This window comes from Oncorhynchus keta, chromosome 20 (assembly GCF_023373465.1).
Source record: "Oncorhynchus keta strain PuntledgeMale-10-30-2019 chromosome 20, Oket_V2, whole genome shotgun sequence".
NCBI classification, from domain to species: domain Eukaryota; kingdom Metazoa; phylum Chordata; class Actinopteri; order Salmoniformes; family Salmonidae; genus Oncorhynchus; species Oncorhynchus keta.
Genome location: NC_068440.1, coordinates 37,475,642 through 37,503,281, shown reverse-complemented (window position 1 = coordinate 37,503,281; position 27,640 = coordinate 37,475,642). Strand labels below are relative to the sequence as shown.

General features: G+C 42.3%; 2 protein-coding genes across 3 annotated transcripts in view; both read left to right on the top strand.

Annotated features, from left to right (window-relative positions):
- LOC118378347 (phosphatidylinositol-3-phosphatase SAC1-A-like) overlaps positions 1 to 17,238 on the top strand; it is a 29,386-nt gene extending 12,148 nt beyond the window's left edge. Inside the window, exons 4-19 of the mRNA XM_052473156.1 lie at positions 261 to 410; positions 1,926 to 1,985; positions 2,247 to 2,280; positions 3,114 to 3,215; positions 3,477 to 3,562; positions 3,668 to 3,754; positions 3,932 to 4,000; positions 4,091 to 4,170; positions 5,174 to 5,272; positions 8,096 to 8,285; positions 9,202 to 9,271; positions 9,881 to 9,953; positions 13,712 to 13,805; positions 14,071 to 14,163; positions 14,413 to 14,470; positions 14,713 to 17,238. Coding sequence (XP_052329116.1) covers positions 261 to 410; positions 1,926 to 1,985; positions 2,247 to 2,280; positions 3,114 to 3,215; positions 3,477 to 3,562; positions 3,668 to 3,754; positions 3,932 to 4,000; positions 4,091 to 4,170; positions 5,174 to 5,272; positions 8,096 to 8,285; positions 9,202 to 9,271; positions 9,881 to 9,953; positions 13,712 to 13,805; positions 14,071 to 14,163; positions 14,413 to 14,470; positions 14,713 to 14,849 — 1,482 coding nt within the window. The 3' untranslated portion in view covers positions 14,850 to 17,238. The remainder of the gene's footprint in view (positions 1 to 260; positions 411 to 1,925; positions 1,986 to 2,246; positions 2,281 to 3,113; positions 3,216 to 3,476; positions 3,563 to 3,667; positions 3,755 to 3,931; positions 4,001 to 4,090; positions 4,171 to 5,173; positions 5,273 to 8,095; positions 8,286 to 9,201; positions 9,272 to 9,880; positions 9,954 to 13,711; positions 13,806 to 14,070; positions 14,164 to 14,412; positions 14,471 to 14,712) is intronic.
- A 946-nt stretch (positions 17,239 to 18,184) lies between these two features.
- Positions 18,185 to 27,387, top strand: LOC118378348 (tRNA selenocysteine 1-associated protein 1-like). 2 transcript variants are annotated; one of them, XM_035765325.2, is made up of 9 exons: positions 18,185 to 18,352; positions 21,004 to 21,101; positions 23,097 to 23,196; positions 23,782 to 23,834; positions 23,944 to 24,075; positions 24,229 to 24,345; positions 26,278 to 26,473; positions 26,645 to 26,678; positions 27,017 to 27,387. In XM_035765325.2, the coding sequence occupies exons 1-9, from the start codon at positions 18,278 to 18,280 to the stop codon at positions 27,175 to 27,177; spliced, it is 966 nt and encodes a 321-aa protein (XP_035621218.1). In that variant the 5' UTR covers positions 18,185 to 18,277; the 3' UTR covers positions 27,178 to 27,387. The 2 variants fall into 2 exon arrangements, with proteins under 2 accessions (XP_035621218.1, XP_035621217.1); XM_035765324.2 differs by having other exon boundaries at positions 18,186 to 18,352; positions 23,094 to 23,196.
- Positions 27,388 to 27,640: the final 253 nt, after the last annotated feature.

Genomic DNA, 27,640 nt, shown 5'->3' with positions numbered 1-27,640 from the left:
CGTCGTTTGGGTTTGGCCGTCATTGTAAATAAGAGTTTGTTCTTAACCGACTTACCTGGTTAAATATTTTTTTTTAAAGGGTTTATTGGTCACCTAGTAAGATTTTCTGTTGAATTTCATATGAAAAGTCCCTGGTTTAACAGCCTCTCCTCACATTTCACACACAGCTCCTACAAAACTGCACTGTCATGTTTGGTGCACATCCAGCTAAAATCAATGTTCTCCCCTTCCTCTCTCTCTCTCTCTCTCTCTCTCTCCAGACGCAAGACAACAAGACATTCCTGTCCATGATTAACAACGTGCTGACTACAGATGGATTCTACTTCTGCACTGACTATGACCTGACCCACACCCTCCAGAGACTGGCCGACGTCAGCCACGACTTCCAGGAGATGAGCCTGCTGGAGAGGGTGAGGGTGAGGGGGGGGGTAGGAGAAAGGGGGTATGGCAATAGGGGAGGGGAGAGAGGGTGAGAAATTACTATTGTTCTTTGTAATAAAGAGAAATCCTAGACTCTACCTAACCCTCTAGGGGCTCTTGTGTAGACTGGAAAGATTGGATCTGAGCCGTATGGCAAACTATCTATCAGAGAGCACGGTGGAGCTACCACCATATTGCTTATAATTCACCCATTCTTGAAGTGAGTATTTTAGGAGCATAACGGTTGTTTTTGGACAGGGCCATAATTTTCTCCTATTGCGCACAGAGCTAGTCAACCATAAAGACTCGGCTCAGAGAGTATCATCCCATTTAGATGATGATGATGATGATGATGATATCCTTCATCTATATTGGAGGAGTGTCACTGGTGTTTGGGCTCCTGCCATTCATGTAAACCACACTAGTCACCTTGCCGTCGTAAACACACATGCACGTCACAGATGCATTTACTCATGTAAACATACACAAACAGATTGCCCTTTTCACCCACTGTTTCAGCTGGGGCATTACTCTGTAGTGCTGAATGTGTGTAGTACCATGGTGTACAGTATATCTTCACTGTCTCCTATACTGAAACCTTTTCTGACTGGTTTTAATGGTGAGAAGAACGTGTGACAGTTTTGAAATGGAACAGGCATTTCTGTCTGTCCATACTGTCATTTCATTGGCCCTGGTCCAAAGTATTGTTTTGTACAGGGAACAAGGTGCCACTGCACAAACTGATGGAGATTCTTTACTGCAGGCTGATTTACATGTTTTTTTTATTTGGGCAAGTCAGTTAAGAACGAATTATTATTTACAATACAAGAAAGAAGCCTGCCCAAAAATAAGAAATATTCCAAAACATGCATCCTGTTTGCAATAAGGCACTAAAGTAATACTGCAGAATATGTGGCAAATAAATGAATTGTATTTCCTGAATACAAAGCATTATGTTTGGGGTAAACACATCACTGAGTAACAGTCTTCATATTTTATGGCTGCATCATGTTATGGGTATGCTTGTCATCGGCAAGGACTAAGATTTTTTAGGATAAAAGGAACGGAATAGAACTAAGCACAGGCAAAATCCTAGAGGATACCCTGGTTGTCTGCATTCCATTAGACACTGGGAGACAATTTCACCTTCCAGCGGGACAATAATCGAAAACTCAAGGCCAGTTCTATACAAATGACTTACCAAGACGACATTGAATGTTCCTAGTTAGTTTTGACATAAATCAATTTGAAAAAACTATTGTCTCATCAATTTGACAGTTGAATACTTATCTAATCAAGAGATTAAGAGATTTTATTTTTCCCCATTAATTACACAATGTTATTTTTTGTTAAAATTAAAAAATAAAAAAGTTTTACTTCGTTTGTTTTGTAGATCGTTGACAAAATGAAATTTGAATCCCACTTTGTAACACAACAGAAGGGTTGTGAATACCTTCCGAAGGCACTGAGGGTTTGATTTTATTGGTTGGTTCTTCTGTTTCTAGGCAGATCAGAGGTTTGTGTGGAATGGAAGCCTCCTGAGAGAGTTCCTTGCACAGCCAGAGGTGAGTGATATGAAGATAACATCACAACCCCCCCCTTGCCTTACAACACATTACACTTGTCCAGTCTTTTTTTTTTTTTTGTTTCTTATTGTAATATACCAGAGGTAAGCGTATTTAGAATATGGACAATATACCATGAACCTTACCCCTCAAATGAACTGTGTTTGAACAGTAGCTATAGATGACCACCGTATTTGTTATTTTTTTCTTTGTTGTTCTACTGTATCCGGTTTTAAATGTAATAGTTGTATTCCTTTTCAGCTCCACAAGTTTGCGATCCCTGTCGTCCATGGTTGTATCCTTTTCACAGCCTTGCTTTGCTCCCACTGATCCGAGTGTAGCAATTATCAGTGGGCCCACATCACTACGCAGAGTTTGAATGGTGTGTCTGAGTGTTCTGAAGAACCAATTTCAACTCGATGCAACTGAAATCATTCCCTCGGACACTTTAGAAAGTCATTACCAGGAGAGAAATCACAACATCCTCTACTTAGAGTACAAGTACAATAACATAATCTACTTAGAGTACAATAACATCCTCTACTTAGAGTACAAGTACAATAACATCCTCTACTTAGAGTACAAGTACAATAACATCCTCTACTTAGAGTACAAGTACAATAACATCCTCTACTTAGAGTACAAGTACAATAACATCCTCTACTTAGAGTACAAGTACAATAACATCCTCTACTTAGAGTACAAGTACAATAACATCCTCTACTTAGAGTACAAGTACAATAACATCCTCTACTTAGAGTACAAGTACAATAACATCCTCTACTTAGTGTACGTCTCAAATGGCACCCTGTCCTTCATATAGTGCGCTACTTTTGACCAGAGCCCTATGTGTCCAGGTCTAAAGTAGTGCTCTAAATCCTCTACTAGGGTGCAACAACATCCTCTATTTGGGACACTGTGTTAGGTACAAGTACAACTCCTGGCAAGTACAACAACATCCTCTACTTAGAGTACAAGTACAACATCATCCTCTACTTAGAGTACAAGTACAACAACATCCTCTACTTAGGTGCTGTAGCTAGTGTTAGGGTAGTGTGAGACTACTTAGAGTACAGAGTACTACTACTTTTGAGAACCCTATGTGTCCAGGTCTTGACCCTGACCCAGTCATCGTGATGAAGCCGTGCCGTGTCAACGGGAAGATCTTCGAATGGATCCTCATCTCCAGGAGGAGCTGCTTCAGGGCTGGGGTCAGGTACTACGTCAGAGGTAAGACACGGGCTGGGGCCCAAACGGCACCCTATTCCCTGTGTAGTGGACCCTGTTCCCTGTGTAGTGGACCCTGTTCCCTGTGTAGGGAACTATACAGGCACCCTATTCCCTGTGTAGTGCACTCTATCGGGAATAGGGTGCCATTTGGGATGCGGACCGAGTACTGTACTGCGCAGCATTACTGGCATGTTGAATCATTAATGGCCCGGTGGACATGCGTAGTCATTCTCTCATTATCATTATTTTGTTTTTCCTCAGGTATCGATTCTGAGGGCCACGCTGCTAACTTTGTGGAGACGGAGCAAATAGTCCTGTACAATGGAGGGAGGGCTTCATTCGTACAGGTGAGTTAGAAAAGTAGGAGACGGTGGACAGGGTAGAAGTAGTTATTGATTAGGCGCATGCCTATTTTTATTTATTTTCTGAAAATGTCTGTTTTCCCTCCACAGACACGAGGCTCCATGCCTTTCTTCTGGTCTCAAAGGCCCAACCTGAAATACAAGCCCAAGCCACTGATCAGCAAGAACACCAATCACGTAAGGGGCTTTTAAATCTTCTGTCCGTTTGTCTTTCTATTCCATTGTCAGTACAACAGGTCAAAGGTCGGGTAAACCCACTCTGTGGATCTTTTGTCTACCAAATCACCAATTGCCTAGTTAAATAAAAGAAATAAAGAAAAAAAAAATTAACATTTTTCTCAATTGTCTTCCTAGATGGATGGTATTCAGAGGCATTTTGACTCCCAGGTCCTCATCTACGGAAAGCAAACCATTCTGAACCTGGTAGGACCCTCCATTATTTAAGCCTCACGATGGCTAAAACTTCACAGCATTGTGAGAGATGGATATAATAAGATGGTGTTCTTCTTCTAGGTCAACCAGAAGGGTTCAGAGAAGCCACTGGAACAAGCCTTTGCCAAGATGGTGTCTGGCATGGAGAACGGCATGATCAAGTGAGAACTAAACACACCTCTCCTGAACACCCATCTGGCTTATTTAAGTGATTTATACCTTCTTTTTTTTTTAGTTCAGGCCTGAGCAACTCTGGTCCTCAAGGTCCTGATTGGTGTCACAGTTTTGTCCCAGCCCCAGCTAACACACCTGACTCCAATAATCACCCGGTCATGATCTACAGTTTAGAATGCAATGTGATTAATCGGCTGTGTTTTGCTTGGGATGATGGGAAATTGTGACCCCCCATATTATTTTTTTGTACCTCAGTATCTCTACTTGCACACCTATCACTCCAGTGTTTAATTGCTAAATTGTAATTATTTTGCCACTATGGCCTATTTATTACCGTACCTTCCTGATCTTACTCCATTTGCACACACTGTATATACATTTTTCTATTGTGTTATATATTTTTTATTATTTTTGTTGTGAATTTTACCCTCTTTTTTTCTCCCCAATTTCGTGGTATCCAATTGTTTTTAGTATCTACTATCTTGTCTCATCGCTACAACTCCCGTACGAGCTCGGAGAGACTAAGGTTGAAAGTCCTCCGATACACAACCCAACCAAGCCGCACTGCTTCTTAACACAGTGCGCATCCAACCCGTGCACCTGGCAACCTTGGTTAGCGCGCACTGCGCCCGGCCCGCCACACTGGTGCGCGATGAGGCTTTCTCTACCGGCCAAACCCTCCTTAACCCGGACGACGCTAGGCCAATTGTGCGTCGCCCCACGGACCTCCCGGTCGCGAACCCAGAGTCTCTGGTGGCGCAGCTGGCGCTGCAGTACAGCAACCTTAACCACTGTGCCAAACTGTATGTTTATTCCATGTGTAACTGTGTTTGTGTCGCAGTTGTAAATCAACTTGTTCTCAACTGGCCTACCTGGTTAAATAAAGGTTAAAAAAAAAAAAGGCCCACCGAGGACTGGAATTTCCCAGGCCTGTTTTTAGATCTAGCACATCCACTCACACAGCCATGTTGTTTCTTCTATTGGCTGCAGGTACGTAGCATTTGACTTCCACAAGGAGTGCAGCAGGATGAGATGGGATCGTCTGAATATCCTGGTGGACAATGTGGCTGAGACACAAGATGAATACAGGTATTACTCTCCATATAGACTCCTTAATTGAATAGCTGCTAGTCTACACCCACAACCATACAAGACTCACGTTCAGTTCCTTATGTTAGGTTCTAATTCTCAGACTAAATAACTCAACGGACACTAGATATTTATTTTACCTTTTTATTTTACTAGGCAAGTCGGTTAAGAACAAATTCTTATTTTCTATGACTGCCTAGGAACAGTGGGTTAACTGCCTGTTCAGGGGCAGAACAACAGATTTGTACCTTGTCAGCTCAGGGGTTTGAACTTGCAACCTTTCGGTTACTAGTCCAACCCTCTGCCGTCCTGATAAGCTTAACCAAGTTTAATTATTCCCAAAGGGTCCTCCTTACATCTATTATGGTTCGACAGGAAGAGTGTAATGGGGTAATAAACCATAATTTCTCCCTTCAGGGGATCTGACCTGACCTCAATCCCCTCATTCGCCTAATCCACAGATGTCCATCCGTTTCCCCTTATATCAACCCTGTGACTTCCTCCCACCGACCCAGCACATTCCAAAGCCATCTGGCTCCTACAGATAACCATTACCTTCAGATGTAAAAAAATAAAATAAAAGTATCTTTCACCCTACATACTATACTTCTGAGTACAACAAATGTTCTAAATTTAACGCAGAATCTAACACTTAGCGAGAGGATGAGCATACGAACATACACGAGTGGCTAGTTAGCTTCCTTTCTACCCGTTTATCGGTCTGTCTTCAGGGTAAAATACCAGTGAGTACATTACAGCAGTCGGTCAATGACTTCTGGATTAACCTCTGGGCAAATGTGTTCAGGTTTGCATCCCAAATGGCACACTATTCCCTACATGGTGCGCCACTTTTGACCAGGGGCCCAAGTCGACAGTCCACTATATAGGGAATAGGGTGACATTACAAATCAAATTGCATTTGTCACCTGCGCCGAATACAACAGGTTCACCTTACAGTGAAATGCTTACTTACCAACAATGCAGTTTTAAGAAAAATACACCCCCCCCCCAAAAAATAAATAAGCGTAACAAATAATTAAAGAGCAGTAGTAAAATAACAATAGCACGGCTATATACAGGGGGATACCAGTCCATGTGCGGGGTCACCGGTATTGAGGTAATATGTACATGTAGAGTTATTAAAGTGACAATAATAACAGAGTAGCAGCAGTGTAAAAGGGGGGTTGCAATGCAAATAGTCTGGGTAGCCATTTGATTAGATGTTTAGGAGTCTTATGGCTTGGGGGTAGAAGCTGTTTAGAAGCCTCTTGGACCTAGACTTGGCGCATTGGTACCGCTTTCTGTGCAGTAGCAGAGAGAACAGTGGCTGGAGTCTTTGACCATTTTTAGGGCCTTCCTCTGACACCGCCTGGTACTGAGGTTCTGGATGGCAGGAAGCTTGGCACAAGTGTTGTACTAGACCGTACACGCTACTCTCTGTAGTGCCTTGTGGTTGGAGGCCGAGCAGTTGCCGTACCAGGCAGTGATGCAACCAGTCAGGATGCTCTCGATGGTGCAGATGTTGAACCTTTTGAGGATCTGAGGACCCATGCCTCCTGAGGGCAATAGGTTTTGTTGTGCCCTCTTCATGACTGTCTTGGTGTGCTTGGACCATGTTAGTTTGTTGTTGATGTGGACACCAAGGAACTTGAAGCTCTCAACCTGCTCCACTACAGCCCCGTCGATGAGAATGGGGGGTGTGCTCAGTCTTCCTGTAGTCCACAATAATCTCCTTTTTCTAGATCACGTTGAGGAAGAGGTTGTTGTCCTTGCACCTCACGGCCAGGTCTCCACTGTGTCATCATCAAACTTTAATTATGGTGTTGGAGTCGTGCCTGACCGTGCAGTCATGAGTGAACAGGGAGTACAGGAGGGGACTGAGCACGCACCCCTGAGGGGCCTCTGTGTTGAGGATCAGCGTGGCAGACGTATTGTTACCTACCCTTACCACCAGTGGGCAGCCCGTCAGGAAGTCCAGGATCCAGTTGCAGAGCGAGTTGTTTACTCCCAGGGTCCTTAGCTTAGTGATGAGCTTTGAGGTCACTAGGGTGTTGGAACGCTGAGCTGTAGTCAATGCATAGAATTCTCACGCAGGTGTTCCTTTTGTCCAGGTGGGAAAGGGCAGTGTCGAGTGCAATAGAGATGGCATCATCTGTGGATCTGTTGGGGCGGTATGCAAATTGGAGTGGGTTTAGGTGTTGAGCCATGACCAACCTTTCAAAGCATGTCATGGCTACAGAAGTGAGTGCAATGGGTCGGTAGTCATTTAGGCAGGTGACCTTAGCGTTCTTGGGCACAGGGACTATGGTGGTCTGCTTGAAACATGTTGGTATTAGACTCAGTCAGGGACAGGTTGAAAATGTCAGTGAAGACACTTGCCAGTTGTGTACCCCAGAGCATGCGCTGCCCATCTTGGTAATCCATCTGGCCCCGCGGCCCTGTGAATGTTGACCTGTTTAAAGGACTTACTCACATCGGCTACGGAGTGTGATATCACACAGTCATCCGGAACAGCTGATGCTCTCCTGCATGTTTCCGTGTTACTTGCCTCGAAGTGAGCATAGAAATAATTTAGCTCGTGTCACTGGGCAGCTCGCGGCTGTGCTTCCCTTTTTGTAGTCTGTAATTTGCAAGCCCTGCCACATTCGACGAGCGTCGGAGCCGGTCTAGTACATTTTGGGATTCACCCCTAACCTTGTCTTGTGAATTATAAACCCTCTGTCTCCCTGCAGCAGAGGGGTAGTTGGTGTCCCAACATTACAGTGCTGTTACTGGCTCTGTGGATATGTGTTCTCCTGACTCCTCTGTTGTCTGTCTGTGCAGCTACTTTCTGGTCGACACGGAGGGGAAGGTGTTGTCCCAGCAGAAGGGGACGTTCCGCAGTAACTGCATGGACTGTCTGGACCGCACCAACGTCATCCAGAGCATGCTGGCCCGCCGTTCCATACAGTCCCAGCTACAGGTAGGAAGTCTCCCAGAGCTGGCCCACCACTCCATACAGTCCCAGCTACAGGTAGGAAGTCTCCCAGAGCTGGCCCACCACTCCATACAGTCCCAGCTACAGGTAGGAAGTCTCCCAGAGCTGGCCCACCACTCCATACAGTCCCAGCTACAGGTAGGAAGTCTCCCAGAGCTGGCCCACCACTCCATACAGTCCCAGCTACAGGTAGGAAGTCCCCCAGAGCTGGCCCACCACTCCATACAGTCCCAGCTACAGGTAGGAAGTCCCCCAGAGCTGGCCCACCAGTCCACCCAGAGCTACAGTCCCAGCTACAGGTAGGAAGTCCCCCAGCTGGTCACAGTCCCAGCTACAGGTAGGAAGTCCCCCAGAGCTGGCCCCACTCCATACAGTCCCAGCTACAGGTAGGAAGTCCCCAGAGCTGGCCACCCACCCAGCTACAGGTATACAGTCCCAGCTACAGGTAGGAAGTCCCCCTGAGCTGACCCGCCACTCCATACAGTCCCAGCTACTGGTGTGTGGGTGTTACACTTAAACTGAGGGATCCTTTACTGCCGACTGTAACTTGTACATTCCCAGCTACAGGTAGGAGCTAGGAGGGTTGCACTCATTATCACTTGAAAAAATAAAAACCTGCCCACCGCTCTGCAGTAGTTTTCACAACTCATTATCACTTGACAGATACTCCGCGACCAGGCAGAGTACCTCAAACCCCTTTGTTTCACACACTGTGGGAGTTATCATTCTGACAGTTAAAGAAGAGAAGCAACTTAAGAAAGTTAGAGGTGAGAGGCAGAGTTGAACCAAGGGTTGAACAAAGACAACTAGCTACTGTTTCCCACAGTTGAATAACTTACTATTGACCGTATTCTTTTAGAGAAAAATATGAATGACTGAGCCCTGACCCTTGTTCCCTACCCTATCCCCTTCTAAATTGACTTATGTATGCTTGTTTGGTGGTTGTCCACAGAGGATGGGTGTCCTGCATGTGGCCCAGCGGATTGAGGAACAGGCCGATTTTGAGAAGATCTACAAGAATGGTAAGTGGGTCCCGCCCCTCTACAACCCAACACGCTGCAGCATTTTATCCCAGGGCTACCGCTAACCCTGGGTTAAGCTCAGCCCAGGGCTACCGCTAACCCTGGGTTAAGCTCAGCCCAGGGCTACCGCTAACCCTGGGTTAAGCTCAGCCCAGGGCTACCGCTAACCCTGGGTTAAGCTCAGCCCAGGGCTACCGCTATCCCTGGGTTAAGCTCAGCCCAGGGCTACCGCTAACCCTGGGTTAAGCTCAGCCCAGGGCTACCGCTAACCCTGGGTTAAGCTCAGCCCAGGGCTACCGCTAACCCTGGGTTAAGCTCAGCCCAGGGCTACCGCTATCCCTGGGTTAAGCTCAGCCCAGGGCTACCGCTATCCCTGGGTTAAGCTCAGCCCAGGGCTACCGCTATCCCTGGGTTAAGCTCAGCCCAGGGCTACCGCTAACCCTGGGTTAAGCTCAGCCCAGGGCTACCGCTAACCCTGGGTTAAGCTCAGCTCAGGGTTACCGCTAACCCTGGGTTAAGCTCAGCTTTTAAGTGTCATATGAGGTTGATCTGTCTAGTCTGTCACACTGCTCTGCTCACTAACAATGTCTTGTCTGTTTTCTGTGATAGCTTGGGCTGACAATGCCAATGCATGCGCCAAACAGTACGCTGGTACGGGAGCCTTGAAGACTGACTTCACCAGGTATAGAAATGTGTGTGGGTGTGCTGCTGACCTTTGAACTATACAGTGCCTTGAGATATTTTCTATAACCCCTTGGACTTTTTCAAAATTTTGTTGTGTTACAGCCTGAATTTCAAATGGATTAAATTGAGATGTTGTGTTATTAGCCTACACACAATAACCCATCATGTCTAGGTGGAATTATGTTTTTTGACATCTTTACAAATTAATTAAAAAACAAAAATTTGAAATGTCAAGTATTTGTTATGTTATGGCAACCCTAAATAAGTTCAGGAGTAAAAATGTGCTTAACAAGTCACATAATATTTTGCATGGATTCATTCTGTGTGAAATAAGTGTTTTTTAACATGATTTTTTTAATGACTACCTCATCTCTTTACCCCACACATACAATTATCTATAAGGTCCCTCAGTCGAGCAATGAATTTCAAACACAGATTCAACCACAAAGACCAGGCATGTTTTCCAATGCCTCACAAAGAAGGGCACCTATTGGTAGATGTGTTAAAAAAAAAAAGCAGACACTGAAAATCCCTTTTGAGCGGTGAAGTTATTAATTACATTTTGGATGAAGTATCAATACACCCAGTCACTACAAAGATACAGGAGTCCTTCCTAACTCAGTTGCTAGAGAGGAAGGAAACTGCTCAGGGATTTCATCATGAGGCCAATGGTGTATTTAAAACACTTAATGTTTAATGGTTGTGATATGAGAGAACTGAGGAGGGATCAACATTGTAGTTATTCCACAATAATAACCTAATTGACAGTGAAAAGGAAGCCTGTACAGAAAAGATATATTCCAAAATATGCATCCTGTTTGCAACTAGGCACTAAAGTAATACTGCAAAAATAATGGCAAAGAAATTAACTATGTCCTGAATACAAAGTATTATGTTTGGGGCAAATTTAATAAAACACAGAGTACCACTCTCCATATTTTAATTCATATTGGTGGCTGCATCATGTTATGGGTATGCTTGTAATTGTTAAGGACTGGGGAGTTTTTCAGGATAGAAAAAATTTACGGAATGGAGCTAACCACAGGCAAAATCTGGTTGTCTGCTTTCCACCAGACACTGGGAGATGAATTCACCTTTCAGCACGTCAGTAACCTAAAACACAAAGCCAAATCTACACTGGAGTTGCTTACCAAGACAGTGAATGTTCCTGAGTGGCCGAGTTACAGTTTTGACTTAAATCTACTTGAAAATCTATGGCAAGACCTGAAAATGGTTGTCTAGCAACGATCAACAACCAATTTTGACAGAGCTTGAAGAATTGAAAAAAATAATGGGAAAATGTTACACAATCTCGGTGTGGGAAGCTCTTAGAAACTTACCCAGAAACCCTCACAGATGATTCTACAAAGTATTGAATGGGCTGTTGTGTGCCGATGGGTGAGATAAAAACATAGATTTAATCCTTTCAGAATTCAGGCTGTAACACAACAAAATGTGTAATAAGTCAAGGGGTATGAATACTTTCTGAAGGCACTGTATGTGTAACGGATGTGAAACGGCTAGCTTAGTTAGCGGTGGTGCTGGTGTAACTGATGTGAAACGGCTAGCTTAGTCAGCGGTGGTTCGCGCTAAATAGCGTTTCAATCGGTGACGTCACTTGCTCTGAGACCTTGAAGTAGTAGTTCCCCTTGCTCTGCAAGGGCCGTGGCTTTTGTGGAGCGATGGGTAACGATGCTTCGTGGGTGACTGTCGATGTGTGCAGAGGGTCCCTGGTTCGCGCACGGGTATGGGCGAGGGGACGGTCTAAAGATATACTGTTACATATACAGGCCTGGATGTCGATGTGCTGCTGACATCTGAAATGTGTGTGTGTGTGTGTGTGTGTGTGTGTGTACTATGTTGTTTAGTTTGTATATGTATATGTATATGTATATGTATATGTATGGTATGTATATGTATATATATGTGTATATCGTATATATATGTATATATATGTATACATATATGTATATGTATATATATGTATACATATATGTATATGTATATGTATACATATATATATGTATATGTATATGTATACATATATGTATGTATATGTATACATATATGTATGTACATATATATATGTATGTACTATATATATGTATGTACATATATATATGTATACATATACATATGTATATATATGGTATATATATGTATACATATGTGGTATATATTCTACATATGTATATATATGTATACATATACATGTATATATATGTATACATATACATATGTATTATATGTATACATATACATATGTATATATATGTATACATATACATATGTATATATATGTATACATATATGTATGTAGATACGTATATGTATATATACATATATACATATATGATACATATACATATACATATATATATATATTATACATATATATATACATATACATATATATACATTATACTATATCACATACATTATATACACATATACATATATATACACATACGTGTATATGTGTATATATATGTATATTGTGTATATGTGTATGTTATTGACAGTGTGTTATTTCACATATACATATATATACACATATACATCCTACGTGTATATGTGTATATATATATATGTGTGGTGTATATATGTGTGTGTGTATATGTGTGTTATTTCCTGTGTCCTATATTGGTGAGTATATATATGTTGATATATACATATATACATATATGTATAGTACATGTATACATATATGTTATTATATATGTATGTATATATGTATATATATATGTATACGTCCTATACATATATGTATGTACATATATATATGTATATATATGTATACATATATGTATGTACATATATGTATATGTATAGTATATATACATATATACATATATGTATGTACATATATATATGTATTTCATATACATATACATCACATATATATATATATACACATATACATATATATATACATATACATATATATACACATATACATATATATACACATATACATATATATACACATACGTGTATATGGGAGTGTGTAGTATGTGTATAGTGTGTGTGTATATTGTATGTCTCGTGTGTGGAGAGTGTGTGTGTGTATATGTATATATATATGTGTGTGTGTATTTCCTATATATATGTGTGTGTGTATATGTATATATATGTGTGTGTGTATATGTATATATATATATGTGTGTGTGTATATGTATAGTGTGTGTATATTGATATATATATATGTGTGTGTGTATATGTATATATATATATGTGTGTGTGTATATGTATATATATATATGTGTGTGTGTATATGTATATATATATATGTGTGTGTGTATATGTATATGTATATATGTGTGTGTGTATATGTATATATGTGTGTGTGTATAGTGTATATATTTATATATGTGTGTGTATATGTATATATATATATATATGTGTGTGTATATGTATATGTGTGTATATATGTGTGTTATTGGATGTCTACTATGCTTGTTTAGTTTGGAGGTCAACTGTTGGTTGTGTGGCTTCAATTTGAGGTCACCTTTTCTTTCATTTCTATGCAAACTGTCTAGGCACTATCTGGTTGGTAGATCATGTCTGTATGGCCATGAGATGTGGATGGTGGTTATTTCTCCTTCGCCTGTCATTTAGTTTTGCTACGTGGACATTATGGTAGACAGCCTGACTACTTGCTTGTTGGTGACTTGACAGTGTCTGTTATTGATGGTTGGTATTTCTTGTCCTCGTTGGGAAAGTTGACAGTATGTGTTATTTCTTGTCCTTCATCAGGACAGGGAAGAGGACCCAGATGGGTCTGGTGATGGACGGCGTGAACTCTGCCATCCGTTACTACAAGAATAACTTCTCGGACGGCTTCAGACAAGTATGTCTGATTTTTTTCAATTTTAAAAGGCCTAGAAAAATGATACATTTTGACCTACATAAGGTAGGAATAATGTATTACTGTCGGATATTTGCTGTGTAGTTGGACCAATTTCCTGCTTAAGACCAATATTGTTTTCCTCAAATCATCATTTTAGAAAAACATCATCATTGTTCATCCATGTGTTTTAGTGAGACGTGGAGTTATTTCGCTGTGTTTTTGTTGTCACCCCTTTATTGCTTAAAAAGGACTGTGTTGTCTCCAGGATTCCATTGATTTGTTCCTTGGAAACTACGCTGTTGATGAAACGGACAGACCAACTCCACTCCGCATTCAAAAGGACTGGAAGTTCCTCACGGTCAGTTGCCTCTCTCCAACTCACAGTAGTAATGGGGATGTATCATGGTCAGAAGTGAGGAGAGAGAGGCCTTTTTGGGATGTCCTGGCACCAGTCAGAATGTCCAGACTGTTTTGTGATTCACGTTACATGACGTCGTCTCTGATCTTCTCTCCTCCATTTATTTGTATTATTATTTTTTTAAATATTGAGTTTTGCTTTCCACCCCAAACTATGAGTAATGTATTTTTGTTGTCTTTTGTCTTGCAGCTTCCCATCATCATGGTGGTAGCATTCTCCATGTGTATCATCTGCCTCCTCATGGCTGGTAAGAAAACACCCACCTGACAACCACTTGTCTAAAGGAACATTCTAGACTTAACTTTTAGCTCTGTTAACCTCAGGACACAGTTTGTTCAGTTTGTGTCCTTAACAATTTGGTGTGATCTCCGTTCACACAAATGTATATATTTATAGTCTCTGACAAGTTTCCCCCCCCTCTCTCTCTCCATCTTTGTATCCTTGATATTTGTCCGTCTCTGACGAGTGGTGTCCCTCTCTCTTTCCCAGGTGACACGTGGACTGAGACCCTGGCCTATGTGTTGTTCTGGGGCACTGCTGCCGCCGTCACCGCTGCTGTCATCGTCTTCAACGGCCGTGACTTTGTGGACGCCCCCAAACTGGTGCAGAAAGAGAAGATGGACTGAACGTGTGTGTGTGTGTGGAAAACAGCTCGGCCCAGCGGACTCCTAATACCTCTTCATCTTCATCCAACTCTTCTTCCTCCTGGCTGCTTGAGGCTCGGACACTGTACTGACCTGCTCTCCACACTATCCTCCTAGGATGCGTCCCAAATGGCACCCTATTCCCTATATAGTGCACTGGAATAGGGTTCCATTTGGCACATCGCCCTATGGTTTCTATAGGGGTTTCTACTCTGACCCAGAACTCCTGTTTATCAGGCAGCATACCTACTGAAGCCGCTCTGAACTCTACAGTCTCCCATCAGTCTGTCCTCCTTTACTTCCTTCCTATCCCACATTCCTTAGATCATGGTGTGTACTAATGATGTTTAATATCTCTGTTGGACAAGGCTGGTCTACAGTCGGTCAACCTCGGATGGTTTAACCACTTTGAAGGCACCACACAGTAATGGCTATTACAGAGGTCTCTCAGAAAACGTTTTGATGGCACTTTAGTGAATTGCAGCGTAATTCTTCATTTTTCATGAAAGCAACTTTTAATAACAAGACGATATTCAATATTCTTGTTATACATTACTGAATGGTTTCTTTGGTTTAACTTTTCTGTTTACTGTAATTCAAATGCAATGTATTTTTAAACTACAGAGAAACTGTTGGCACTATAACATGCACTATAATGACTGGGGTACTTTGTTTGGAAAGAACATGTTTTGGTTGTTCTCTTGAATGTAATATGCCTTTGCTATACTACTAGTTTAAAGAACACACGTGTGTGTATATATCTAAACTAGCTAGTTCTCCTAGAGACTAATGATGTGGGGGGGGGAGAATGTATTCCTACTATGTACATGAATCATGCAAAATATTTATGAATTCTATTTTTAAGTAAAAGGATTCTTGCTTAGCTTACCATATGTTTTTGTTGCATTCTGGGTAAACATGAAATAAGTTGCACATGGTATGTGATCTGAGAGGTGGGAGATGTTGTTCATTCATTGTTGGTAATTAGGGTAGTCACTATACCATAGTTCTGCCATAACCTTGACTTGTCATTGTTTTCTAGTTTACTTCTCACAGTATTTAGGGATTGTTATGCTCCAGATAAAGAATTTAATTTACATTTAATTGAATTTAAAACTACACTTTAGACCTGCCTTACAAGCTTGGCCCCCTCCATGATTTGAGGGGGTGGACATAACAAGGAATGGTTATCGTGAATATGATTTCTCCTCTTAATGGGTTTTGGGATTTTCCTCTCTTCAATAGATTTGTTTTGTGGACAGTTTGTTGCAATGCCTTTGTCTACTTTCCTGTTTTGGATGATTTCTATCTTGTATATGCAGTGTTGAGCACTTATTCTAAATACAGAAGTGGAGGTCACAGGGCGTAAAATATTTTACAACATCAGTACAATTCCATTGTTCCTTTTAGAATACAACAATACAATCTGCCAGTGATTTACTGCAACATTTTAAAGTTAACTTAGAATTTATTAGTTAATATACTTGAACTAATATTTCTTCAAGCTAGGCAGTGGTAACTACTAAGGAGGGAGGACCAACTCAAGCCTGTCTACTGTTGTGTCCATGAACATATCCTTGTAATTATATATATATATACTGTATATTTTACAATGAGATTGTATGCTGAGCACTTATTTGCAGAGTCTATACTAAATGTAAAGATCACGCAGTGATGTATTTATTCCTTTTTTTATCTGGATGACAATTTAATGATCTTTTGTGAGTCAACAACCACATTTTAAATGTGTATGATTTGCATGGTGAATATTTTTGCTTATACGGGGATTGGAAAGAATCTTGGGCTTATGTTTTGAATATTTATCTCAAGACACTGGAGGTTGGTAGCACCTTTATTAATTCGGGAGGACGGGCTTGTTGTAATGAGGGTAATGGTACTTGATGCCGTTCCACCCATTATGATGAGCCTACTTCCCCCTCAGCAGCCTCCACTGTTCTCAGAATATGAATGCATTTTGGAATATGGTTGTTTTTATGAATGCATTAATAGTGGATGATCTTCTTTTCTCCATCGCCATTCCTTTGTTGGTATTCAAAACCCTGAATGTTCCCATATGACCATAATACATGTAACTGGGCTGTGATGTAGCCTGGTCCCAGATGTGTTTGTGCCATCATGCCATTCCTTGTCATGACAAATCAATGAGTGACATGGAGTTGGCATGATAGCACAAAGAGACTGGAACCCAGGATAGCCACGAAGACCCTGGCCAGTATATCAACTGACTGAGGTTAGTTGTAGACTTAAAAAAAAAAAAAACATTTTTGTAAGTGGTGGGCTGTTTACTATGAAACTCGATCTTAATTGGTTTACCAGAAGAAAGGCCATGTTCCCAGTAGGTGCGCTAAAAGATCATAGACATGACTATTGAATAAAAATATCCAAGTACTGCCACTGGCAAGGACATGTTACTGAGTGGTTCAGGGGTATGACAGGATCAGTAGCTTGCTACAGTAATTTGATGGTCAAATTTGACATGATTATACTTATATCCAATCAGATGGAATAAAGCAAACAACACTATAGTGAATGATGTAAGATCTAACTGTGCTATTTCATCATGAATATACTCGAATAGGTAATCCTACCTATCCCTAGCCCAATACTGGACTACATGAGCTTAACATTACTCCTCAGGCTTAGTTCAAGCACCTTACATGTTCTGTTTAAAGGGCGAATTGGCTATGGTGCCAAAACAGCCAAATACTCCCTCTAAACCTGACTCGATTCACAATTGCGGTACGGTTCTAGAAACAAATCCCTTCAAAATAATTTCAACAAATGCAAAATACACACGTACTGTAGACTGTTTAACCGGTTGCAGCCAACAGTTTCAGTTACAAGCTTGTGGCGTCTGTCGTCCGTTTACGCACAGGTGTTCGGAGACGCAGATAGCTAATTAGCACAGGTAGTCCACTCTGTCTTCCATCTGTAACATGGTCAGTAAGAACCCTAATCGTGTAAAGGTATCAATTCAACCTTTGGTTTTTTGACAATTATTTCTCGCTGATATGAAAGATAAGGTCCTTAAGCTTCCAAAATCATATTGCATGCGATCCATGTTAATGTTCAGACCGGGCGTCGCGGTTGTTAACAATCCCCCCCCCACACACACACACACACACACAGATAACTCCTTTGCCCAATAAACCTTGTGTAATTGAACTGAGTCACGATTTAGGGGCAACATTTCCCCCAATGTCCTAGAACTAGGTAATGAGCTTGCTGTAAATTAAACTGTTAACTGACACATTATTCCCTACTTATTTGATCCCACGTAAGAGGTTTATGGATGAGATGAGTTTTACGCATGCGCAGAAACGTAATTTCTCTGTCGCTTCCGACACGTACAAAGAGGTTGTCATTTAAAGGGTTCACAGCTCACTTGTATGTTAAGAAAAGCTTTTTTTAAATTTATTTTACAAATTCAGGTCCAAAACATGAGCACACTATGGATGGGAAACGTGAGTATCGAACCATTTCAGTCGATATATTTTTTTTAATACTTTCTGCTTATTTACCAGCATACTGACGTTATTTGGTTAGCTAGTTAACGTTAGGCGGCTACATACAGAACGTTAAGCGGCTACATGCAGAACGTTAGGCGGCTACATACAGAACGTTAGGCGGCTACATACAGAACGTTAGGCGGCTACATACAGAACGTTAGGCGGCTACGTGCAGAACGTTAGGCGGCTACATACAGAACGTTAGGCGGCTACGTACAGAACGTTAAGCGGCTACGTACAGAACGTTAGGCGGCTACATACAGAACGTTAGGCGGCTACATACAGAACGTTAGGCGGCTACATACAGAACGTTAGGCGGCTACATACAGAACGTTAGGCGGCTACATACAGAACGTTAGGCGGCTACATACAGAACGTTAGGCGGCTACATACAGAACGTTAGGCGGCTACATACAGAACGTTAGGCGGCTACGTACAGAACGTTAGGCGGCTACGTACAGAACGTTACATACAGAACGTTAAGCGGCTACGTACAGAACGTTAGGCGGCTACGTACAGAACGTTTGGCGGCAGAACGTACGCGGCTACAGAACGTTAGCGGCTACGTTAGGCGGCTACAGAACGTTAGGCGGCTACATACAGAACGTTAGGCGGCTACATACAGAACGTTAGGCGGCTACGGCTATACAGAACGTTAGGCGGCTACTACATACAGAAGGTTAGGCGGCTACATACAGAACGTTAGGCGGCTACATGCAGAACGTTAGGCGGCTACATACAGAACGTTAGGCGGCTACATACAGAACGTTAGCGTTAGGCGGCTACGTGCAGAACGTTAGGCGGCTACATACAGAACGTTAGGCGGCTACATACAGAACGTTAGGCGAAGGCTACATACAGAACGTTAGGCGGCTACATGCAGAACGTTAGAACGAACGTTAGGCGGCTACATACAGAACGTTAGGCGGCTACATGCAGAACGTTAGGCGGCTACATACAGAACGTTAGGCGGCTACATACAGAACGTTAGGCGGCTACATACAGAACGTTAGGCGGCTACATACAGAACGTTAGGCGGCTACTTGCAGAGAACGTTAGGCGGCTACATACAGAACGTTAGGCGGCTACATACAGAACGTACATACAGAACGTTAGGCGGCTACATACAGAACGTTAGGCGGCTACGTAGAACAGACTTGCAGAACGTTAGGCGGCTACATACAGAACGTTAGGCGGCTACATACAGAACGGTTACATACAGAACGTTAGGCGGCTACGTACAGAACGTTAGGCGGCTACGTACAGAACGTTAGGCGGCTACGTACAGAACGTTAGGCGGCTACGTACAGAACGTTAGGCGGCTACGTACAGAACGTTAGGCGGCTACGTACAGAACGTTAGGCGGCTACGTACAGAACGTTAGGCGGCTACATACAGAACGTTAGGCGGCTACATTTTTTTATTTCACCTTTATTTAACCAGGTAGGCTAGTTGAGAACAGGTTCTCATTTGCAACTGCGACCTGGCCAAGATAAAGCATAGCAGTGTGAACAGACAACACAGAGTTACACATGGCGTAAACAATTAACAAGTCCATAACACAGTAGAAAAAAAGGGGCAGTCTATATACAATGTGTGCAAAAGGCATGAGGAGGTAGGCAAATAATTACAATTTTGCAGATTAACACTGGAGTGATAAATGATCAGATGGTCATGTACAGGTAAGAGATATTGGTGTGCAAAAGAGCAGAAAAGTAAATAAATAAAAACAGTATAAAAACAGTATGGGAATGAGGTAGGTGAAAATGGGTGGGCTATTTACCAATAGACTATGTACAGCTGCAGCGATCGGTTAGCTGCTCGGATAGCTGATGTTTGAAGTTGGTGAGGGAGATAAAAGTCTCCAACTTCAGCGATTTTTGCAGTTCGTTCCAGTCACAGGCAGCAGAGTACTGGAACGAAAGGCGGCCAAATGAGGTGTTGGCTTTAGGGATGATCAGTGAGATACACCTGCTGGAGCGCATGCTACGGATGGGTGTTGCCATCGTGACCAGTGAACTGAGATAAGGCGGAGCTTTACCTAGCATGGACTTATAGATGACCTGGAGCCAGTGGGTCTGGCGACGAATATGTAGCGAGGGCCAGCCGACTAGAGCATACAAGTCGCAGTGGTGGGTGGTATAAGGTGCTTTAGTGACAAAACGGATGGCACTGTGATACATGCAGAACGTTAGGCGGCTACGTGCAGAACGATAGGCGGCTACGTGCAGAACGTTAGGCGGCTACGTACAGAACGTTAGGCGGCTACGTACAGAACGTTAGGCGGCTACGTACAGAACGTTAGGCGGCTACGTACAGAACGTTAGGCGGCTACGTACAGAACGTTAGGCGGCTACGTACAGAACGTTAGGCGGCTACGTACAGAACGTTAGGCGGCTACGTATATAACGTTAGGCGGCTACGTACATAACGTTAGCTAACTGACTTGGTTTATTAGTGCTAACTTGATGCAGCTGGTACTGCATTTTGACACCTAATTAAGTAGCTAAACGCAGTCTTTATAATAGTTGCAGGTGACGTGTGGTAGTTAATTTATATCTAAGTTAACATGTTATGATAACGTTTTACTGTGTTTGTTTTGGTAGTTGGAGCCCTACATGGACGAGAAGTTCATAACCCGAGCCTTCGGCACCATGGGGGAGTTGGTGGTGAGTGTACGGATTATACGCAACAAGATGACTGGGTGAGTGGTTTTTCCGCCTAAAGTTAGTGCGTTTGACCTGAAAGTGTAGATCCGGTAACGTTAGTGCGTTTGACCTGAAAGTGTAGATCCGGTAACGTTAGTGCGTTTGACCTGAAAGTGTAGATCCGGTAACGTTAGTGCGTGTGACCTGAAAGTGTAGATCTGGTAACGTTAGTGCGTGTGACCTGAAAGTGTAGATCTGGTAACGTTAGTGCGTGTGACCTGAAAGTGTAGATCTGGTAACGTTGTCAACATTTGTGTGGCTATTTATTGCAGCTATGACAATGTGTATATCTGGTAACGTTAGTGCGTGTGACCTGAAAGTGATTTAGATGCAAGTGGCTGTTCCACTGGTTGTCATAAGGTGTATGCATTTGTGTGGCTATTTATTGCAGCTATGACAATGTGTAATTAGCCAGGACAAACCTTTTTAAACATTTTCACTGATATAGTTGATAGCAGGTTTTGGGCTCATTCAGTAATTTTTTTCCCCCTGATAAAGTAGATTCCTGTTGAAAAAAGTACAGTTTATATTGCTAAATATACATTGAAAATTATAATTTAGTTGCTTCCTGTTGTCATGGCTTTTTGATATATGGCGGAGTGTCAAAACACCGGTTTAGCTGAACAAATTCACAATCAGTATGCTGAAATAAATTGTGATATTTTGAAGACCAATACATAAATTCCTCCCTACAGACGTCACACTTTTGTTCAGATTACTTGTATTTTGCTAAACTAGTACCTTCTAAACTGGTTCAAATCCCAGAGCCGACTAGGTTAAAAATCTTTCTGTGCCCTTGAGCAAGGCACTTAACCCTGATTATATGTCGGCTGTAAGACTCTCTGGATAAGAGCTTCTGCTAAATGACCTAAATGTAATGAACTTGGGTATACTACATCTATCTGTTTATAGATGACGACCTGTAATAGCCATTTATCAAGTTCTATATCCGGGAAGATTATTTTTGGTAGATGGCCAATACGGAGAAGGAAACGCAAACATTTGTTTTGACTGGATAATTTAAACGAATAACCACCTCACATCGGTTTCTAAATAGAGGCAGGGGTTGGGTTTCTTTTAAATAAATGATAGTTTAACTCTCAAATCCATTAATTCATGTGAGACCAGAGACCTTTTTTTATAGGAGCAAAAATGTCCAAAGCATCACTTACACTTACCGTAAGTGCTCCGGTGCGATTGAAGGCTCCCGTTGCGATTGAAGGCTCCCGTTGCGAGACTAGCGTGGCATACTTCTTCAGACTGGTATGTCTGTCAAAGAACAGGAAGTTACCAAACTACAGAAGATGTGGTTTTTGACAATGGGTTTATGGGATTGCTAGTAATTTGTAAACAATGACTCATTCCTTTTAAGTGAGTACCATTCCTGTTTTACTTTGTGATGGTAATGACATGTGCGTGTAACTGAGTGTTTATGGGTAATATGAACAAGGCTTAAGTTCCACTACGGACTGGATTGTGTATGGGGAAAAAAAAAACACTGATCAAAATAAACAGATCAATATCTTTGCTTTAGTCCCAATCGATTTTGTGAGATTGTGATCACTATGAACTTTTATGCTAACATCACTGATCTGAGGTAAAAAGGATTTGTATATCCTGTAATTTTTGTGGAGTGAAAACTTTAGTCTGTGTGATGTAGTTGCATGTTCTGTCCACCGTAGGGAAATTAGCGTACTATAACGTAATTTAAATTAACACACTCACACATTTTTACAACAATTACATCTAATTCTTCGTACTTTAAGAGTTTTAAAAAAATGCTCCTAACGATAATTTAACCAGGCACTCTAGACTAGAGCGTCCACCGGGTCCCTGCAGCAGGAGCTTTGACCTCCCTACAAAAAGTGGCATGATGGCACAAACCCGACTGGTACCCAGGCTATAGCTACACACAATACACAGCTGAAAGAAGCCGTCCTTTTGAATGCAACATTGGACCGTTATGCCTTCTCTGTGTTGCTCTTCAGTAGGGGTGCAGCAGGCTACTGCTTCGTGGAGCTGACGGATGAAGCCACAGCTGAGAGGTGTCTTCGTAAAGTCAATGGAAAAGCACTGCCAGGAGCCACACCGGTAAATATAGCATTTAACAAGGCTACTTGGATGTTATGGATTCTAGGAAGCATGCCGAATGGCACCCTATCCCCTATATAGTTTACTACTTTTGACCAGAGCCCTATGGCACCCTATATAGTTCACTACTTTTGACCAGAGCCCTATGGCACCCTATATAGTTCACTACTTTTGACCAGAGCCCTATGGCACCCTATCCCCTATATAGTTCACTACTTTTGACCAGAGCCCTATGGCACCCTATCCCCTATATAGTTCACTACTTTTGACCAGAGCCCTATGGCACCCTATCCCCTATATAGTTCACTACTTTTGACCAGAGCCCTATGGCACCTTATCCCCTATATAGTTCACTACTTTTGACCAGAGCCCTATGGCACCCTATCCCCTATATAGTTCACTACTTTTGACCAGAGCCCAATGGGATGCAGACCTAAATTGTAGCAGTTTTATACATGCTCCCTTTTGGTGACTTGAGCCAAACAGAAGATCTCTATGCCATTAGCCACATTGTGGCGTTTGTATAGGTTAATGCATATTGTAAATTATAATTTTTTTAAAGGAAACCTTTTTTGTACTTAACAGCCTCGAAGATTCAAGTTAAACCGGGCCACTTTTGGGAAGCAAGGAGAAAGCGGGTATATCAACAAGCTCGATTGTAAGTCAAACTGTATGTCATGAGATGCCTTACAGAAGCATTGTAAATTAACGGCAGAACTCCCCTCCCCCCATTTCTCTCTGCTACAGTCCACTCTATTCCCTGTTTGTTGGGGATCTCACACCTGAAGTGGATGACGGGATGCTCTACGAGTTCTTTTACAACCGCTACCCTTCCTGTCGTGGGGGGAAGGTGGTGCTGGATGGCACGGGGAACTCCAAGTGAGTCCAGCAGGATGTTATAATCACTATGCTGGGTTTCCATACATCTGGATTTAAACTTCTTCCACTACATGTACCAAAAAAAAAAGTCTTCACAGGTGAAGCTTTCTAGTTATTTACATACTTTGTTTGAATGTTTTCTCTTGTTTCCAGGGGTTGTGGGTTTGTCCAGTTCCCAGACCAGAGGCTTCAGAAGCTGGCACTGGAGGAGTGTCAGGGAGCGGTGGGGCTCGGGAGCAAGCCCCTACGACTGAGCCTAGCTGCTAACAAGTGAGTTATACTTCAGTTTTTACTGTGTTAAAATCCTATAAGTTGTCTCCAGACATTTTTTATATTCCGTAGCGTAGCAAGAACTTGCCTTCATTTGTAAAACCAGGGTTGTAGCATAACCCATTAGTTTTCCAAACCACCTTTACATGACCATAAGACACCTTCTCGTCAAAACATCTCATTCCAAAATCATTAGTATTAATATGGAGTTGGTCCCTTTGCTGCTATAACAGCCTAAAACTCTTCTGGGAAAGGCTTTCCACTTGATGTTGGAACATTGCTGCAGGGACTTGCTTCCATTCAGCCACAAGAGCATTAGTAAGGTCAGGCACTGATGTTGGGGCGATTAAGCCTGGCTCGCAGTCGGCGTTCCAATTACTTCTCAAAGGTGCTCGATGGGGTTGAGGTCAGGGCTCTGTGCAGACCAATCAAGTTCTTCCACACCGATCTTGACAAACCATTTCAGTATAGACCTCGCTTTGTGCACTGGGTCATTGTCATGCTGGAACAGGAAAGGGTCTTCCCCAAACTGTTACCACAAAGTTGGAAGCACAGAATCGTCTAGAATGTCATTGTTTGCTCTAGCGTTAATATTCCATTCACTGGAACTAAGGGGCCCGGACCATGAAAAACAGACCCAGACCATTATTCCTCCTCTACAGAACTTTACTGTTGGCACTATGTATCGGGGCAGGTAGTGTTCTCCTGGCATCCGCCAAACCCAGAGTCGTCTGTTGGACTGCCAGGTGGTGAAGCGTGATTCATCACTCCAGAGAACACGTTTCCACTGCTCCAGAGTCCAATGGTGGCGAGCTTTACACCGCTCCAGCCGACGCTTGGCATTTGCACATGGTGATCTTAGGTTTGTGTATGGCTGCTCTGCCATGGAAACCCATTTTCATGAAGTTCCCAACGAACAGTTATTGTGCTGAAGTTGATCCAGAGGCAGTTTGGAACTTGGGAGTGAGTTTTGCAACACTTCGATGCTGAGCTTTTGTTGCTCCTAGACGTTTCCTCTTCACAATAACAGCCCTTACAGTTGACCGGGGCTTTGTTGCTCCAAGATGTTTCCACTTCACAATAACAGCCCTTACATTTGACCGGTGCAGCTCTAGCAGGGAAGAAATCTGACAAACTGACTTGTTGGAAAGGTGGCATCCTATGATGGTGCCACGTTGAAAGTCACTGAGCTCTTCAGTAAGGTCATTTTACTACCAATGTTCGTCTATGGAGATTTTATACAACTGTCAACAACGGGTGTGGCTGAAATAGCTTTATCCACTAATTTTGAAGGGGTGTCCACATACTTGTGTGTATAGTGTATTTTTATTTTACCTTTATTTAACTAGGCAAGTCAGTTAAGAACAAATTCTTATTTTCAATGATGGCCTAGGAACAGTGGGTTACCTGCCTGTTCAGGGGCAGAACGACAGCTTCCGGTTACTAGTCCAACGCTCTAACCACTAGGCTACCCTGCCGCTAAGCTGTGTCTCTATATCCAACGTATTGTTTGTCTATTCCCCTCGTCAGTCTTTTGCAAAGCTCTCAAGAAGACCTGAGTAGAATATCTTATTTTTTAAACTCAAACATGTAGGTTTAATCATTGTCCAATTCCTCAGGTTACCCATAATGTGCTCTCTCTCTCAATTCAATTTAAGGGCTTTATTGGCATGGGAAACATATGTTAACATTGCCAAAGCAAGTGAAGTAGATAATAAACAATAAAAATGAACAGTAAACATTACACTCACAAAAGTATAAAGACATTACAAATGTCATTATGCGCAAATAGTTAAAGTACAAAAGGGAAAATAAATAACCATAAATATGGGTTGTATTTACAGTGGTGTTTGTTCTTCACTGGTTGCCCTTTTCTTGTGGCAACAGGTCACACATCGTGCTGCTGTGTCGCTCTCTCCCTCTCCTTTTTAGAACTCGACATAATCAATCAGACAACAGGGGATGGGGGTCCCACGGAGGAGGCTACAGACACAACCACAACCAATACAATCAGCACAATCAACAGCTGTACGGTAGTGGATGGGGCTCTTGGGGCTACGACCAGAATGGGGGCAACTATGGCGGCTACAACTACAACCAGTATGATTACACACAGAATCCTGCACAGGTAAGATTTGCTGCCTGGCATCTCCTTTACTGGTGATGTGTTTACGTAGCTCAACGTCACTTTGTTGTTAGACATGCAACACCAACACCTTCATGCCTTGTTGTATCCTTCATGTAGTTATGACTTTTCAATATACACTGTCATTTTTATTAAACTCATTTAACATTTCAGGAAAATGAAGCTTTTGAAGATGATGGTCTGGAAGGTTGGTGTTTTTTGTTGTTTTTCACCAGACTAGTGTGGACGATGAGCGAAAACATTCTTGAGGAAGTTTAGGTGGTTCATAATGACGATGGTTTGATATCCTGCATGTTCAGAGGATTTAACAGTGTATGTAATTTAGTGGACTCGTGTTTTTGTGATGAGGTAGACCTGCCTGCAACTTCAGAATCATTTGTCTCCCTCGGCCCAAGGGGGAATTTCCTCCTAGATCTAATGGTTAAAGGCATTGGTTTCCCCGTTAGAGAGACTGGGGTTCAGATCCCACCTGTGACAGCAGCAGGGATCAAATAATCACTGTGGCAACCTTTCCCTCTATTGTAGATCCTAACCCAGAGCTGGATGTGTTGGAAGCCAACAGGAAGTTTATGGAACACAGTGAGGAACTGTATGATGCCCTTATCCAGTGCCACTGGCAACCCTTGGAATCCTCGGAACAAACCTTTGGAACCACGAGTACCCTTCTAGAACCTGTCTACTGTTGAGGCAATATTCTCTTGCTATGTTATTTGGCCTTTCATATTATTTTCTGTAGGCTAAAGACATCCCCAGTCCTTGACAATAACTGCCATTTGCTTACAAATGTTGTTTGTTAATCAACAAAAAATGATTTATTTTGTGCATCTATTGACATCTCTTTTTTTTTCTTCTTTTTTTTAAACAACAAATAAACTGGACACGTGGCTCATCCTGTACCTAAGAATAGCTTCCCATTTTCATGTCTAACGCTTTGCTAAATCGCAACGATGATGTCTGTATCCTAAATGGCCCTCTATTCACTTAAGTGCAGCATAGCTTTTTTTACAGGGCCCGAAGGTCACTGGTCAAAAGTAGTGCACTATATAGGGAATTTGAGGGCCATTTCAGTGTTTTAATTTTTTTTTAAATGAATGTCGTTTCCCTTCTCAATTGAGGAGTAAGTGATTGAGTAATCTGCAGTGTTACACT